The sequence below is a fragment of the Bombyx mori genome, chromosome 8, assembly GCF_030269925.1.
Source record: "Bombyx mori chromosome 8, ASM3026992v2".
Taxonomy (NCBI): Eukaryota; Metazoa; Arthropoda; class Insecta; order Lepidoptera; family Bombycidae; genus Bombyx; species Bombyx mori.
In genome coordinates, this window is record NC_085114.1 from 7,000,244 (window position 1) to 7,019,131 (window position 18,888).

Here is an 18,888-nt window from a genome sequence, read left to right on the forward strand (position 1 = left end):
TTTTTTTTTTTTTTTTATGATTGAAGGATTACTGGTGGCCCGGAGGCCTTTCCAGTTTCACCAGGACAGGTGGGCGAGCAAAGGCTCAGCCAGGAGGGGTGGGATTTGCTAACAGCTACCCGAGCGCCTCCGAAGGAGACCTAACAGCTCAAGAGCAGCTGCTTCGCGAATGAATCTACTACCGGATCGGAATCGCGACCCGCTGAGAAGATCCGGCGAGAAACTCAGCAAGCTGATTCATGGGTTAGGTTGCACGGCGAACTCTTTGTCGAGTTCGACGAGTACGGTTACCGAGGTCCCTAAGCCTGCTCCTAGAGCTGAAGGCGTCTAGTGCGAAGGTTATTGGATCTGATGGATCCGTAAGGACGTGTCTAGGGCGTCGACGGTGACTGGCTCCTGCATGATCAGGATTCGGGGAGTAGTCAGCGGCGGCTACGATAAGGCGATTATCATGACGCATAGCCTTATCGAAGTACAGAATTAATGTCTAAGGTATTTTCTATCAGGTAGTGTAGAGTAGGTAAATAAAACTCAATTGTAAAACTACTATCTGTATTAAAATTCAGTCGGAACTTGAGCAGTTGTTGATTGTAATTAATGAAGTATCTCGCAGACAAATTAAAAAAAATTGCAAGATGTTATGAAGATTAATTACTCTCAAGTTACATTGTTGACAGTGAAAATGACTCAAGGTATGGGTCAAATTACTGTTTTAATTGTAATTAATACAATAGCAACACAAAACACATACCTAAACGGGCTGCCATATATTTTTTTCTATAAAAATAAACTGTTCATTGCCTGGAATCACATGTTGAAATATAAATCGCGTCTTACGTCAACTAGTAATACAAAATCGATAAACTGAATAGCTCCATAGTGAATAATTTATCGCTCAAACAACAGTAATTTGGTATCTTATATTTGGAATTACCTTATATTTCAGTTTTTATTGCTTAGATGGGTGGACGAGCTCACAGGCCACCTGGTGTTAAGTGGTTACTGGAGCCCATAGACATCTACAACGTAAATGCGCCACCCACCTTGAGATATAAGTTCTAAGGTCTCAGGTATAGTTACAAAGGCTACCCCACCCTTCAAACCGAAACGCATTACTGCTTCACGGCAGAAATAGGCAGGGTGGCGGTGATATAATTATTTAGGATTCTCAATAGAAATATAATGTTCATTAATTTATTAAAGTTCGTTTAAAACATTAAAACATTATTTAAGTTGTTTAAAACGTTAAAACTTTTTGCATTTCCAATTACAGTAGATCACAGCGATCTGAAAATAAAAAGTAATGTACCTCTTTTCACAAATTCATATTAACCTTTTTTGAATTCTTATTATACTACCTACTTATTTATTGTTACTGCTATCTATATTCATTTACGTGTAACACTGCCTTTAACTTACACCAACCAGTCCGGAATATTTCTAGATTCAGTAGCACCCGCCATTGTAGAAATGCGATAGTTGGAAGTTGGTGAATACTTCGCCAATGGAGTTCGACGTCATAGAGCCTTGAACAACGAACATATGTATGTACCTCAAAACTGTTCAGGTTACGTTGATGTTGATGCGAATCTGTTACAATAGAACTTGGCAATGATAATAGCTGTACAATAGCGGTCTTTAATTGCACGAATATTCGTCTAGTGGTATTATTATGTTTGTTAACTTAGTATTAAGACCAGTAAAATATTGAGTTGGATTTTTTTTTCGAACATCTAATAAAGACCATAGTATTTTTTTGTAAAATCCAACATTATTAACGTTTGGTCTAAAAATTAGCTCCCACAACGTAGTACAATATTTAACTATAGACATAATTCTATGGGAATACCGTTAAAAATGAAAGACGGACCTACACTAATTTAATAGTTTTATTGACGTAAACAAGCATTCAAAATAGTATGATATTACAACCATGGAGTTAATAAGTACCTACAACTGGAGTGCTGTCTAATGCCGAGAAATCGGTCTCGAAAGAGAATACTTTTTGGTCGCGGTGTCCTTGTCTAATGTGGTGACCATATGAAATTTATTTATAGGACAAAATTATACACATGCATCAGTTTTGAATTTACCTTAAGTAATTCAACGGCCGTCTGGTGTAGTGGTAAGTGACATGGTCACTACACAAGGGGGTCGCGGGTTCGAATCCCGCCAAGGGAAGGTATTTGTATGATAAATATAAATGTCTTTTCCAGGGTTATGGATGTATCTTAAATATATGTATTAGTATAATAAAAATCTTACATTTATTTCCGTTATCTGGTACCTGTAACACAAGTTCTTTACGAACTTATCACGGGACTAGTTAACGTGGTGTGATTGTTAGTAAATATTTATTATTATCTATGAGTCCTATTCACTTGAAGAATTCTGTGTAACCCTATGTAAATACAAAACACGTGCTTGCAACGTTTTATTTATGTAAATTCAATTCTAAACATTGCTTCGTCGTCATGGTGACTTTTTTCGACGGTTTTTTTTTGGAAGTTGCTGCCATGTCGAAAATCTAGCACTGAATTTTATTACAAACATCATTACCTCAATTCTATTACTTAAACTTCCTCAAACTCATGTTTAACGTCCGAATACTCAACCGCGACTTAAATATTATGTTGAATTTAATTACGCAATTCCTACTTTAATGTACTGGCTAAGTGGGCCGTGCAAATTAATATTTGACACACTGAGTGAGACATTGCAACACACATGGTCTGCGCGTATCGGGTGCTCTTTTTCTACATTCACATCTTCAATTGATTTAAAATTGCTTGTATTTTTACTTCTGTGCTATTTTCATGACACGTGCATATTAAGTCTACTAGTTACATTTTAGGAAATAAAACGCAATGGGTAATAAAATGAAATGAACTGAAATTCATTTATTTGTTATATGTAGACAATTAAATAACTCTTAAATGACAAGTCAATACACATAACACAATACACATAGTACTTGATCTCTATTTACAAAATATTGGTTATATTATTATTATTAAGTTCAGTTAATTTTTTGTAGTCTTATAATATAACATTTCCTCTATTTTAAGTAAATTCTTTTTTTTCAACGAAATACATAATTTATTTTAATCAATATCAAAGTGGACCATGAGTATCATTAAAATTTCGCAATTTAAATTTCAATTCAATTAAAAATCGCCATTTTTCTTTAATAAATCTAAAATCGACTTTATATTTACAATCACTATTTCGCGACTTTTAAGTTTTTGTTTCAATACCTTAACATCTTGTCGTAATTTTGCTTTTCTCGGGGTATTTTTTATTTCTTGCGTTTGAGTACTTGATTCTTCTTGTTTGACCTTTATATAGAACATTTTCCAGAAATTCCAACGTCATATTTACTAGAAAGAAGATCCTCCTCGTTCGCTTAACGTCAGGCAAATGATATACATGCTTGCGTGCGACGCTATTCAATACAATAAAAAAAGTTCAAAAAATACTACGTGATGGCTCTTATAATATAAAAAATACATTGCAAAATTATAGTTTTCACGATTGTTTTTTCAAATTTAGTATATGACATAGATTAAGTACAATTTACAAGACAAATGGTATTAAATATTATAATGAGAAAAAATATCTCACATTTTAAAAATATATGCTCACACTAGTAAAAATTTATCAATGAATCTGACATATAGAAGGATATTCCACAAACTGGAGAGGATTCTCGCTTAAAACCACTTACATTAAAAGTGTTCACCATGATTACACGGAAACTTTCACGATTTTCGAAAAAAAACAAGCCACAAGCTGTATCAGTGCCATTTTAACTTCGCACTACAAACGTAAATAGACGCCATTTTTCTTTTAATCCATTCATAGCTCTTTTTCGGTGATGCCAACAATTAATCTGGCTTCAACCAAATTCAACATGAAAACCATCAGAAATCTACGTACCTACCATTACATTTTCCATTAAACAGAGTTCTTATTAATATAGAACAATATTTTTTTTGTTAACGAGCTTTATTAATATATGATGTTCTATTAAAAATCAATATATATCATATAATCAATACTTCTTATATAATTTATTTTAAAAAATTGTCATCATCAGAAACTAATTTCACCATAACTTTGTACGTTTATTTTGAACCAATTTAATTTTTGACATTGATGGAAATTCTAAATTGTCGCAACATTTTCTAGTTAAGTTTAAGTCACATCGTTTAAAAAATATGTATTTAGATATATTATTGTCATAAAATGTTTAAAATCCTGTAAAGTGGATTGATTTTAACCTTTTCGATAATTTTCAACAACGCCCAAGCTACTAAAAAATCCACTAACCACTAAAAGCCATTTTTGATAACTAAGACGGGGGTCCAAATTCCGAGATTTTATGGAAAATCCCCTAAGCTAGCAACACTGCTTTTTGTTTGTAAAATGTGCGAGAGGGACACCACCACTTAATAATCATTCTCTTTTCAGACCGTTTTTCCTTACATCTTTTGCTATTTAAAAATAAACTTTAAGCCATAGAGATAAAGTATATTTTTAGTTTTTATGTCAAACGAAGTAAGCACTCCAGTTAGAATAGTAACTCTATGATTACAACACAGCATCCAAATTTGTAAAGATTACCCCACTGTTCCTTTTCTGAGACGCTTTGTGTGCCGTAGGGTCAGGTAACAGGTAAAAATTCCGTTTGGCCCCCAACACTAGCACCAAAACAGGTAATCTAAAATTCAGGCAGGACCGAGAAATATAACATTAACGATATTGGGTAACTAAATTCTTTAACTATATAGGTATATCATGAGATGACTATTGTACAAATTGTACGCAATTTGTATACGTAGTGAGCATTGAGTCTTATTTTGTTACTGTTTTTTTTGTTTCGTGTTTTATGCGTGCTATTGACACTGTGGCAATGACTGACTGAATGACAATCTGATTGAATCAAAATACAGGACTAATTATTATTATTAGCCACTTTAAAAAAGGGTTCTGGCATACATGAGTTATGTGTGATGACATTGTGTGTTTTGTCATTTGATTCTGTTTTATGCGAAGTGTATCTTTGTTTCACTGGTTGTAAAAATGAATAAATAACTGTTAGACACAGATAACCTACTTTGAGTTTTTTTTTGACTAAAATTATATTTTTTATATTATTTGCACATCAAACGAATACACGAGATATATACTCTTCCAACAAGAAAACAAGATCAGTAAAATTGACCATTTTAACGAAGAATACTGGTGGCAGGACCTCTTGTAAGTCCGCACGGGTAGGTCCCACCCTCAGAATACAGAATCCTGTATTCTGAAGTCCCACCACCCTGCCTATTTCTACCGTGAAGCAGTAATACTTTCGGTTTGAAGGGTGGGGCAGCCGTTGTAACTATACTGAGACCTTAGAACTTATGTCTCAAGGTGGGTGGCGTATTTACGTTGTAGATGTCTATGGGCTCCAGTAACCACCAGGTGCGTTGTGAAATCGTCCACCGATCTGAGCAATAAAAAAAAGGAATAAAATAAAAACTCGGACTATTGATTTCAGTGCCTCATAACATGTGCAGTGTTGATCCTTGCCGCCGGTGCGGGTCATCCTATCGGTTTCTCAGCGATTGCTCTACCACAACTGCAGCGTGAGAATAGCTCTATGAGAACAGACGACGAGATGGGCTCTTGGATCGGTAAGTTTCAATTGCATTATTTTATTAACTCACTAACTGACCCGGCAGACTTCGCACTGCCTCAATCAATGTATTTGTATAAAATAAACTTAAAACAAACAAAAGGAATCCGTCCGACGGGGGACACATCAAAGGAAAAGCAAAATTGTTTGTTTTTATATAATTCCGAGCATTTTCATATATTCACCTTTTAAACCTTCTCTGGACTTCCACGAATAATTCAAGACCAAAATTGGCTAATTTGGCTGGGCAAAATCGGTCCAGCCGCTCTCGAGTTTTAGCGAGACTAACGAACAGCAATTCATTTTTATATAATATATAACTCATTGTCTTAAACAATCATATAAATAACTACAAATATATTAAATTTACTATATAGTCGACTATAGTAATTGCACTTTACTAAAATACATGCTTTTACTTGTCTGTAATGTACACACACACTTTGTTTGTCCGGGTTAATCCCCGAAGTGGTTGATTTTACTGCATAAATAGTATTGATGTTATTAAACAGAATCTTAAATGTATGTCGAGCCGTTAATTATTTCTGTGAGTGTCTGGGCCGTTGTATCCAAGCAATAGATTTTTAGTAAAGTTCCAATCATCAAACAGACAAAAAATATGTGATCTTTGCTGTACCGACGCATTTTGGTTAAATACTATGTATGTTTTTAAATAATAATATTTAAAATAAGCTTGTACTATGGTTTATAGCCGATTTATAAAGGTTTATTTAAAACATATTGATGTTAAATGATATGAAGACTGATAGAGACTAAAAATTAAAAATGAAAATTAAATACAAGCTTCTAAATTGAAAGTTACTCAGTAGAAATGTTTTTCTTTGGTTTCCGCAAGTAGTAGACATGTCAATAACAATATATCTTTGGAACTACATATTTTTAAATTACACCTTAATATTATAGTTTTTTTAATAGGAATTTCTCATAATGAACGACACCCACTGCATACTCATTTATTTTAACACTCGTCGAGAGCATATCCCTTCATTTTTTTTCTTCTCAATTACTGTCAGAAATTCTATATCTGTAAAAATTATGCGGAATTTCATTATAAAATTAATAATAACAATTACTAGCCATCCGCAAAAAAACTGTCGACGGCCTCGTTACCTCACTCATTGTCAAATAATTTTTCAGTTATCAGACTTAGAAGGTATTAAAATTAAAGTACAAAATGTTATTCTTAAACTACATTTATGTATTTTATTTATCACAGACAGACAACTTGGAATTGTTTTAATTTCGGCGCATTCAAAATAACTGATAACGATTTTCATGTTAGGCCTAAGAATTTATAAGATTAACGTATAAATATAGTCCACATTGTGCACAGAATAACAGGTTTAAACATAGCCTTCAATACAGTTCCTTTATTCATAAGCAATCGTGTCGTGTCAGTAAACCTAAATTCAAGTAAATACATACAGATTTTTATAAAAAATTAGAGATTATTTTCTATCTGTGCTCACGATAATGTTTTAGCGAATAGAATACGCGTTAATAAGGATCAATTAATAAATAATTCCCGCTAAAATTTCATAATACTATGTTCAAATAATAATAAAAACATATCTGACTGCCGTAAATGTGTTCCTTATTATTGTCACTGTCATTAGTTGCATACTCACATATTTAGTTTCAGTATGTAAGGAGTATACTCGTAATGTAACCGCTTAAGATTGTTAAATTCGCTTTATATCCTTTTTTAGCACATTTTTTGTAATCTTTTAACTACTATTTATTTAATAAATAAATATATTGTTAGGAGCATTCTAGAAACTTCATATTAATCATTTAATTAGAGCCCGATATATTTTTATTTCAAACATCTCGAATACTTTATAGTCTTTGCGACCGCAGACGGAAGACAAAACAAGAATAAAACCGCCCATTTAAAAAATCTTGCGTCTTATGAATACCTATGAAAATATTCTGTATTAACGAGTATTAAGATCACGTGGGTTCCTAACACCTAATAACAATCAATAATGGAATTCTGTCATTGTTTTATTTTTCTGGATGTGAATGCACAGTCGTCATTAAACAACGATGTAAATGTATACAAAAATGTGCTTGTTTGTTGTTTGTTTGCATTGCAAGAACATTGTCGTTTAGTCTTCAGAACTTTCTTTAATAATTGCGAAAAGGCCTGGATTTGCAGTTTGACATCAATGCTCTGTCTAATTCAATATCAAAATAAACATAGGATCCGATTTGAAAGGCTATTCTATATATGATGTGATAATGTTCACGATTGTCTTCCACGGTGAAGGAATAACATCGTGTAATAAAAGTGAAACCCGCAAAATTATAATTTGCGTAATTACTGGTGGTAGGACCTCTTGTGAGTCCACGCGGGTAGGTACCACCGCCCTGCCTATTTCTGCCGTTTCGGTTTGAAGGGTGGGGCAGCCGTTGTAACTATACTTGAGACCTTAGAACTTATATCTCAAGATGGTTGGCGCATTTACGTCGTAGATGTCTATGGGCTCCAGTAATCACTTAACTCCTGTTGGGCTGTGAGCTCGTCAACCCATCTAGCAATAAAAAAAATATATGTATATCTAAAAATTTCATATTTAAGTTTAAGTAGATTTATTAAAGTATTCACCAGACTTTCTAGTATATTTCATAATGAAGCAATCTAATATTCTATCCTTGATAAAACAATGTGGAAAAATTAACGAGATTCCTTTCACTTTCAATCTTTGCTAACATTAAATTGAACAACTCTGAGCATAGTGAAATCAAGAGCTAAGCTTGTTTAGTATTTTAGTAGTGTATGCCGATCAGTTGCTATGTGAGTTAATGATTTTCCCGCCTCACCTGTCCCACCCCTTCGGCGCCTATCAGTGTCAAACTGAACTACTTGCACAGCACTAATTTGACTTTCGCTTAGCTGTTATTGTGCATGCAATTCAAACTTATCGATAACTGGCTTAGTATAATAGCTTTCTTAGTTTTTCTTAGTTTAGCTTCGTTTTAATATATGAGTCGTCTATTATCAAAGGTGGCAATCTGTGCATTTGGACAAAAAAAAATTATTGATATGTCAATACAGATTGATTTGAATATAATCGTCTCCTTCAAAGAATACGGTTCAAAACCTGCATTAAATAAAGGTTAATAGTTAACCTGTTATTTATCTAAGATGTCGTTCCGAAGAGTTTTGTGACTGCCAATGGAATACAAAGTCAATAATTCGTTTTTCTGATTTACCAATCATTGTCCAAAAGTCAGATTGCCGGCTTTGATAATAGTCGACTGATATGTAGCTTAGCTCTTGCTCTACAAACAACTCGAGGCTACATAATGCGTAAAAACGAATTCATGCGTAACAATAGTTCCGTCGCTTAGATTTATTTCGACATCTAATGAATAGCATGCAATATAATTCTATATTAAAAGACTAAGAAAAATGTCAATTATTGTAGAGCTAAATAATACTTACTTAGTTTATTCCGTAAGCTTGAGTTATCTATTTGCATTATATGGGTTAATTTTTTTTTATATCAAGATAACTAGCTTTAGTAGAATTATCATAAAAACTATGCGATACTAAGGGGTGTCTCAGGAAGTGTTTTCTTGCATTGTAAATAATACATGTTCCAATTAAGTATGGAATATAATATCCGTCAAATGACCCCCACGGTTCTGATAACAGGCCATTATTCTTTTCGTGAAATTTTCCATGACTTGTTCACAGAGATGTGGCTGTATCTCACACATGATGTGTTGGATCTCAAATTTGAGGTCAAGAATTGTTCCAGGTTTATTCGGATAAGCCTCAGATTTTACAAAACCCCTTTTTTTTTATTGCTTAGATGGGTGGACGAGCTCACAGCCCACCTGGTGTTAAGTGGTTACTGGAGCCCATAGATATCTACAGCGTAAATACCGCCACTCACCTTGAGATATAAGTTCTGAGGTCTCAGTATAGTTACAACGGCTGCTCCACCCTTCAAACCGAAACGCATCACTGCTTCACGGCAGAAATAAGCAAGGTGGTGGTACCCACCCGCGCGGACTCACAAGAGGTCCTACCACCAGTAATTACGCAAATTATATTTTTGCGGGTTTCATTTTTATTACACGATGTTATTCATTCACCGTGGAAGTCAATCGTGAACATTTGTTGAGTACGTATTTCATTAGAAAAATTGGTACCCGCCTGAGATTCGAACACCGGTGCATCGCTCAACACGAATGCACCGGACGTCTTATCCGTTAGGCCACGACGAATAAAAGAAACTCATCAAATCGCATGATCTTGGTGGCCAATTGGTATCAGAATTTCTTGAGATAATTTGTTCTGGAAATCGTTGCTGCAATCAAGCGTTATTGTTTCATGCGCGGTGTGGCAGGTGGCACCATATTGCTGAAACCACATGTTGTCCATATCCATGTCATTCAGTTGAGGCCACAAGAACTTCGTTATCGTGCTCCTGTAACGAATGCCGTTCACAGTCACTGCAATTTCGGCCTCATCTTCAAAAAAGTAAGGCCCAATCACGCCGCCTGAACCAAACCCGCACCAGATAGTTGTTCGTTGTAGGTGCATTTTTTCGCATGGATTGCATGAGGATTTTGTGAGCCCAAAATTCGACAATTTTGTGTATTCACGGATCCATTCAGATGGAAATGGAATGGAGATCAGAGAAATAAGAGATAACTTTTTTCGAAAAATTGGCTTTGACTTAATTTTGCTCCATTACCCATTGAATGAATTACCGGCACTTTCCATGGTCTGCCGGCTTGAACTCTTGAGTAAGCTGAATTTTGTACGCATGAAGGTGAGAGGCCTTTTGTCAAAATGTGCTGCGCTAAATTTGAATTTGTTGAGAACGATACCAAATTGATGTTTTCGGATTTTTGGCAACACTCTCGTTTACCGCAGCAATATTTTCAAGAGACCGACCGGTATGTTGACGCACAGGAGTCTTACTATCCATAGCTGACCCAGTTTCTTCATTTCTTTTACCACTCTTCGAATGGTTGACACATTAGGTGCACTTTCTCGACTGAAAGTTCTTCAAAGTTTGCGAGTGGTCTCAGCATAACTTACCAAATTTTCGTAATAAGTTTTCACAATTATAACGCGTTGTTCTTTCGTAAAGCTCTCTCCGTTTTTAATAATCGGAATAAACAGCTGCCACGCCATTTCAGAGTTGCCACGCTAAATTTATAAAGTACATTTTTTCTGAAACACCATTACAAGGTGTTCGGTGACTATTATTGATCAACGGTTAACCCAAATAAGGTGAGGCAGAACATTTTCTGTGCGTGAAGAGCTCTTACGAAGACAAGGCCCCGCACACCTATCAAACCGGAACGCATTACTACTTCGCGGCAGAAATAGACAGAGTGGTACATAACCGTGCGGATGGACAAAACGGCCTATCACGATAGGCACGACAGGCACAATAGGTCTAATGGCAGAAATAATGTTCTGCGGGTATGATTTTATTACACCATGTTATTCTTTCACCGTGTAATTCATTCATGAACATACGAGTATGTTAGGTACGTATTTCATTATAATAACTGGTACCTGCCTACGGATGAGAACGCGATGCATGTAAGCGATACGAGTACGCTGGTGATTTTATGCTTTCGGCCACCACGAATTTTTTTCTTGTATTTAAAAACATTCTTAAAATAAAGAGTATAAATAATTTTTACAGTAACGACAACCACAATGATTATCCTCGAATTTATAGTCAAGTTCGCTGTTTTTTATTTGTGAAACGTTTTAAATTTTAATATTACTGATATTATGATTGCGACATCATGATTAGACTAGCAAGATTCAAATTGTAGCTTAATTGAATAAAGTTAAATATTTACATACCAAATGAGCTCCGAATGAGTATGAGTATGAGGCGATGTGGAGGACTGGCTGCTTACACGTTTCTTTCTATCCTAGGCCTCGCCCCCATTTGCTGTTATAGCAAATCATTCAAATAATCGTATACACCAAACACACTGAAGTAATGTGGACGGACTGGACAAGAGGCCCCAAAAATGCCAAGTCTCTGCCAATAGCTATTTCGTTATAGATAAATTAAGATAGGGCTGACTACTGTAGATACTTTTATTGGTGATATGGGGTATTGTAAGCCCGCATCCCTCGTCCTGCCTATTTCTGCCTAGAAGCAATAATTCATTCCAGTTTGAAAGGTGGGACAGCCGTCATATGAGACAATTATACGTTCTAATCTAGACATTCAGTTTTGGAACCTCGTAACCACTTAACCAAGTGAACCATAAGCTCGTTCAGTTCACCTGTTTAAACAATAAAAATTATAATAATTACGAAACATTTATTTGTTATTGTAGCCAGTATCCACTCGGCAGCTACCCCTCTCGGCTCGATGGTGTCAGGTCCGGTGATGGAAGCCATCGGGCGGCGGCGGACGCTACAGTCCTGCACCGTCCCGCTGGTCGTTGGGTGGATCATAATAGGAACTGCGTCGCATCACGCTTTATTGCTCCTTGGTAGAATTGTCTGTGGCTTCGCTGTAGGCCTCATGGCCGCTCCGTCACAGGTTATTAAACATAAAATAATCAATTAACTATATATTTTAATTTTATGGGTTTTTTATTGCATATAGGGGTGGACGAACTCACAGCCCACTTAGTGTTAAGTGGTTACTAATGCCCATAGACATCTACGACATAAATGCGCCACCCACCTTGAGATATAAGTTCTAAGGTCTCAAATATAGTTACAACGGCTGCACCACCCTTCAAACCGACACGCATTACTGCGTCACGGCAGAAATAGGCGGGATGGTGGTACCTACCCGGACTCACAAGAGGTCCTACCACCATTAAGAGAAGGAAGGAGAAATAAATTTTATTGAAAGAAACGCAATTAATAATAAACTCATTTAACATATCAGAGTTTTTATAAGAATGTAACTTTCTTTTTTCAGGTCTATTTGGGTGAAATATCTGAGCCCAGATTACGAGGTCTACTAATTGGAACTCCGTTTGTTGCATATTCTCTTGGAGTGTTGTACGTTTACACCCTGGGCGGTCCCCTTAGTTGGAGGTCCGTTGCATATCTCTCCACTGTACTCCCAATATTAGCATTTATTGCTCTATGCTTCTCTCCGGAAAGCCCGACATGGTTGGCTAGAAGAGGAAGATTCCACGAGGCCATGGCAGCGATGTCACGACTCCGAGGCACTACTGAAACGGTAACCTATTATATTATTTGTCTGTGTGTGTTATATTCTGAATACCTAATATGGAGTAACATAAGAATAGTTTCAATGTGTTTGTTTGTTTTTTGATATCGGCAATCGATTTCAAAGATGGTTCCGTGAAACAAAAGATATTCTACTAAGAAGTGTCACTGTGTTTGTTATATTCTTATTACATAATATGGAGTAACATAGGAATAGTTACAATGTGTGGGTTTATTCTTTGATATCGGCAATCGATTTCAGAAATATCTCCGTGAAACAAAAGATGACGTAATTATTCCGATTCCACTAAGAAGTGTCAATAACATTTTAGTGATTCAGTGATGCGTGGTATAAAATATTATAACTTTGTAGGTCAACTTAAGCGAAGCGTTTTCATTAAAACATTCAAAAGTAACTGGTACATGCTTAAAGATAGACCTAAATCTATAAAATAATGCAGTCATTATGCAGTACAATGAAACTCGGTCTAAATTGTGTAATTAAAAACTAAAAAACAGTCTTCAATAGCAAACGAAACTAAAAATAAAAGTAATATTTTTTCCCGGTTAGGATATTTGGACATAGTAATGAAATCATTCTGTTGTTCTACCACGCGGTCCATCATAATTATGTGTGCATTTTTTAAGTTAATCGAACGACTTGTAACTGAAAATTACGTCGCAAGATTCCGCTGCATAGATAGATATAGGTCAAGCAAATAAAAAACCGTGTGTCAACAAGGCTAATATGGGCCGAACGATTACAATGGTCATCAAGCAGAACATAGTTTAAAAATCTTATCTGTAAATTTTATGAATTTGCGTAATTAGTTCTGAGTATTATAAGCACGTATGAACACAACATCATGTTTGCCGCGAACCGATTATGTATTACGGTTTTTAAGGGTGGGACAGCAGTTATACAATACAATTAAAAGTCTCATGCCTCAAGGTGGATAGCATCATTGACCTTCTCGTCTATGGGCTCTAGTAACTGGGTCGTGAGCCAGTTACTTGAAGTAGATCAACTTTTACGTACGTACGTTATTAATATATTAACGTACAACTTTTAAAATCATATCCATTCTATTCTTTCATTGTTAAAATCACATTTTGATGTTTAAAATATTTGATCACGTCACGAGCTACATGAAGTAGATCAACTTTTACGTACGTACGTTTTTAATATATTAACGTAAAACTTTTAAAATGATATCCATTCTGTTCTTTCATTGTTAAAATCACATTTTGTTGTTTAAAATATTGGATCATGTCACCAGTTACATGAAGTATCATCAACTTTTACGTACGTACGTTTTTAATAGATTAACGTACCACTTTAAAATTATATCCATTCTGTTCTTTCATTGTTAAATCACATTAAGATGTTTAAAATATTTGATCACGTTACGAGTGTCTTGTCACAATTTCGACCTCAGAGTTCACTAGTTCACTACGGAAAAGCAACAGTAAGCACTCAAGAGATAGCGTGAACCTCGTTTAAAAAAACAATAAACATCAGACTCGCCATATATCGTCATAAAATCGATGGTTCGAGAACTTCGTGCGATATTATTTATATAATTGAACTCTAAATGAGCTCAACTAAGGAGGAGGAGCAAGACAATTGATGTGACATTTTATTGTCCAAGCCTTGTCAAAACAAATACAAACAATTACCATCCGTGTAGTTTTTTATGAGCAAACAGTAAATGTAGGTACATCTACACAATCATTATATATTTTTGACTGCACTTATAATATAAAATACATTTCACTCGCACATTACAGTAGAATCAATAACAAAGTTTACTGGTGGTAGGACCTCTTGTGAGTCCGCACGGGTAGGTACCACCGCCCCGCCTATTTCTGCCGTCAAGCAGTAATGCGTTTCGGTTTGAAGGGTGGGACAGCCGTTGTGACTATACTGAGACCTTAGAACTATATCTCAAGGTGTGTGGCGCATTTACGTTGTAGATGTCTATGGGCTCCAGTAACCACTTAACACCAGGTGGGCCGTGAGCTCATCCACAAACCTAAGCAATACTGAATAAAAATCCTTTTAGCAAAAAAACATCCTTGAAATATTTTAGAAAGAAAGATCATGTCTCTCAATCAAGGAACCTCAAAACCTAACCTAGACAAGTGGCTGTGAGCTCGTCAGCACATCAAAGCAATAAATAAATAAATAAAAAATAAAAAAAAATTATATTGGGAAACTTATCGTTATTCCTATGCAATAATTTATTAATTTAGCTGGTTCAGAAACTTATTATCGCTTTAAAGACAAATAAAATTACAAAAATTAAGTACAGTATCCGTAAAAACAGAATTGCCAAAATTACTTCTCCAAAAATACCAAAACCTGTGGTAAGTTAAAATGATTCGTAGTTTTTTTTTTTTTGGTCACGATTTTAAATTATACGTACGTCCCTACTGTACTTTATTCAAGTACTGAGATACTTATAGAGGACAATAAGTGAAGTTGACATTTAATTTACGCTCTTCAACTGGATACATGCATCACATGACAAGCTCGTTGTTGTAATATTCTTAATATACATCCTTTCTCCTCATTTACGTAAATTAGACAGGCAATGTTGCTCTGTCTTTATTTAAAAGTAATAAGTAACCGGTCAAAAAGTCTATATTCCCGTAGCAGGCTGTTGAAATATTTTAGATCAGATTCGTTAATATCTTATCTATCTTATCTTTCTTTTTTTGCTTAGATAGGTGGACGAGCTCACGGTCCACCTGTTCTTAAGTGGTTACTGGATCCCATAGACATCTACGACGTAAATGCGCCACCCACCTTGAGACAAAAGTTCTAAGGTCTCAGGTATAGTTAGTTACCTTACTTATAGTATAGTACCTTATCTTATCTAATCCACCCATCTTCATCAATTTAGAAGAACTGATACAATTAATTGATTCAAACAGGCACAACGAGAACTCCATGAATTAATATCATGTCGGGAGAAGGAGAAAGCGCGAGGGGAAGAGAATATCAAATTCTTCGCAACTGTCATTCGATCCCCTGTGTTGAAACCACTGATTCTGATCAACACGTTCAACTTACTGCAGATTCTGTCAGGAAGTTATGTCGTTATATTTTATGCCATCAAAATTGTTGAAGAAGCCGGCGGTTCTCTGCCGCCTGAGGTGAGTCTGAACTTCAATAAATAAGTGTACTATAAGCAAGCGAATTATCAAAAACTCAGCTAATAGCTACCTTGATATTTTACGACTTTATAATAATTTGCTCAAATTTATGGACATTTAATATAATTGCTGAAATTACTGAGCAATAGACCGTCGATAAATAATACTTAATAATTTGTCAGTGAAAATAATACAAGACGGCAGCGACATGTTTGTGACTTTGAAAAAATATTGCAAAACAGTAAATAATTGGCGATTCTAATCATTGTCTCCAACGTACCGTGAATCCTATTAAGTCGTTACCTGCGGCATTTCTACTTAACTTCCATGAATTGAACTTTAATAATCACTCTCATCCACTAACAACCACACTCATCTTCAAGTAATCTGTTCCTCGATCTAAAATAACATAGGAAGCTATATCTAAGTTGCTTATTATTTTACAACGTTAAATTATCAACTAGGTATATTCTACGCGCAAGCCCGCCGCCGTCGGGCGGGGGCCAGGGAGGCGGATCTCGCCCAAGCCCTGGCCCTCTAAGGGTTTCGGGTCCCCTTCAAATGTCGGTCTGGGGACCGGCGAAGGGGGCCTAAGAAGACGACGTGCAAGCTGCTCTGCACGCGTTTTACGCAAGAGCATCCGGGTGATGGAAGGCCGACTATCCTCGACCCACGCTGGTTCTGACCCAGCGGGGTATTCCGTAGGATAACCCATTCTAACCGGCGCCATCTAGGCGGGCTCCGGATAGCCTGCCGACCGAGAGGGCTGGTGGTCGTGGCGCCGACGACCGCCAGTCCGGCGTGAGATGTGCTCCGCACTAAACGCTTCACTTTCCCCCCTTTGCCTTTTCATGGGTTCTGTCTCATGCGAGGTTCGGACGCGGGTTGTTGAGCGACAGGAGGTTTTGGTCAGTTCGACTCCGACATGCCCCGCCCTTCATCCCCAGGGGAGGGCGGAAGTCCGGCGATTTCCTCCTGACCAAAAAAAAAAAAAGGTATATTCTACGCCAAAAGATAATAGTCGGAACGACCATGTATTAATCTTCGACTTTGTCTTCCTTACAATTCCCAACAATCTAATTCTCGATAACACATGTAATTAATAGCTCTTTACCTATGAAGTTGCCGTTTTACAATACGTAATTTATGAATGGCTGCCAATAAATTCTAAATTCAAATTAATTTTATTTTAAAAATATAGAATAATAGCTTCAAATTCAGTCATTTATTATTGTTTTGTTTTCACTACATTTGTCATTTATACATTAATATGGACACGATAAAAATACGAGCAATCATGGTATTCAAGTTCGTGGTAGCAATGCTCCACAAATTGCTCAAAACTTTAATAATGTGTACGGAGTGAACACTACATACGAACGCACGACTCATACGGCGTAATAGATGGTCTCCTTTTTTTTATTGCTTAGATAGGTGAACGAGCTCACAGCCCACCTGGTGTTAAGTGGTTACTGAAGCCCATAGACATCTACAACGTAAATGCGCCACCCGCCTTGAGATATAAGTGCTAAGGTCTCAGTATAGTTACAACGGCTGCCCTATACTTCAAACCGAAACGCATTACTGCTTCACGGTAGCTACAAGAGCTAGGGTGGAAGTGTTGCACGCATCAGAGCTTGCCCTATCTTTGCCAAAGTTTGGGCAACTTCTTGACAGGAAAAAATTCTATACCCGAGAGGCAGGTAGTGGAAAATGCCTTTGAAGATAGGTTCACTCCGTTATAACTGACTTCTTCAAAAAGGGCATTGAAAACTGACCACTACTTACGCTGGCAGAGATGCGTCGATATCATGGGTCGGCATGGGTGCATGGATTCTAAAATGGCCAAGTTTCAGAGTACTAAACAGCAACTTTATAGGTACTTCAATACACAATTATTGCCTATTTCAACGAAGTCATCAACGAACAACTAATGTCTTAAGGTGGGCCGTTAAGTCATCCGCTTATTTTGGACTAGCGACCCGCCCTCGCTTCGCTTCGGAAACATTAAAACACACATGAAACCAAAAAAAATAAAAAAATAAAAGTAGCCTATGTTCATCAGGGACAATGTCGGCTTCTAATGGAAAAAGAATTTTTCAAATCGGTCCAGTAGTTTCGGAGCCTATTCGAAACAAACAAACAAACAAATCTTTCCTCTTTATAATATTAGTATAGTATAGTAATAAACAAAAAAATTCCGAAATAATCACAGAAAAATATTAGGTATTGTAGTAGTAAGTAGTAGTATTGTAATAGTTTTACTGGTGGTAGGATCTATTGTGAATCGGCACGGGTAGGCAGCACCGCCCTGCCTGTTTCTGCCGTGAAGCAGTAAAGCGTTTCGGTTTGAAAAAATATAGTAATTGACCTTTTAAATAATAATTGAAGCAGAGAAGTAGGTATTAGTCCCAATTATTCTACTCTGTAATATTATGTATGCAATAAAATGTCAGCAGAGTAACTGGCTCTAGACAAGTTATAAGTAAATTTTATGACAATCACCTGATTTTCACGAAATAATTAACATTTTCAATTCCAGTTTGTTTAATAACTTGTTTGTGGTTAATAAGAAACGGATACGTTTTTCCGTAGTATAATCATCTTGAGAGGCAGTTTTAAATTCTAGTGTAGTTATTTTTCCTCAATTGAGATGCACTTCTTAATTATAAAATATTAACTTAAAAAATAATTGTTTGTCACACATTCTATAAAATAAATTCATCTCATATAAAAAAAAACATTAAAAAACTCACAGGCTTGAAACCTGAAATCATGACTTTTTTTAAGTTTTCTAAATACTGTGTAGTTCAGGTAGGTACAT

The 18,888-nt window shown here is 36.0% G+C and overlaps 1 protein-coding gene and 1 long non-coding RNA gene across 2 annotated transcripts in view; one reads left to right on the forward strand and one right to left on the reverse strand.

Annotated features, from left to right (window-relative positions):
* The window catches only part of LOC101744194 (facilitated trehalose transporter Tret1), a 38,831-nt gene that overhangs the window by 17,068 nt on the left and 2,875 nt on the right, over positions 1-18,888 (forward strand). Inside the window, exons 3-6 of the mRNA XM_004932036.5 lie at positions 5,549-5,684; positions 12,047-12,255; positions 12,646-12,912; positions 15,843-16,064. Coding sequence (XP_004932093.1) covers positions 5,549-5,684; positions 12,047-12,255; positions 12,646-12,912; positions 15,843-16,064 — 834 coding nt within the window. The remainder of the gene's footprint in view (positions 1-5,548; positions 5,685-12,046; positions 12,256-12,645; positions 12,913-15,842; positions 16,065-18,888) is intronic.
* Positions 2,873-4,594, reverse strand: LOC134199249 (uncharacterized). The gene is made up of 2 exons (XR_009973664.1): positions 3,728-4,594; positions 2,873-3,445 (listed from the first exon to the last, which is right to left on the reverse strand). It is a non-coding gene; the product is annotated as an uncharacterized LOC134199249 (long non-coding RNA).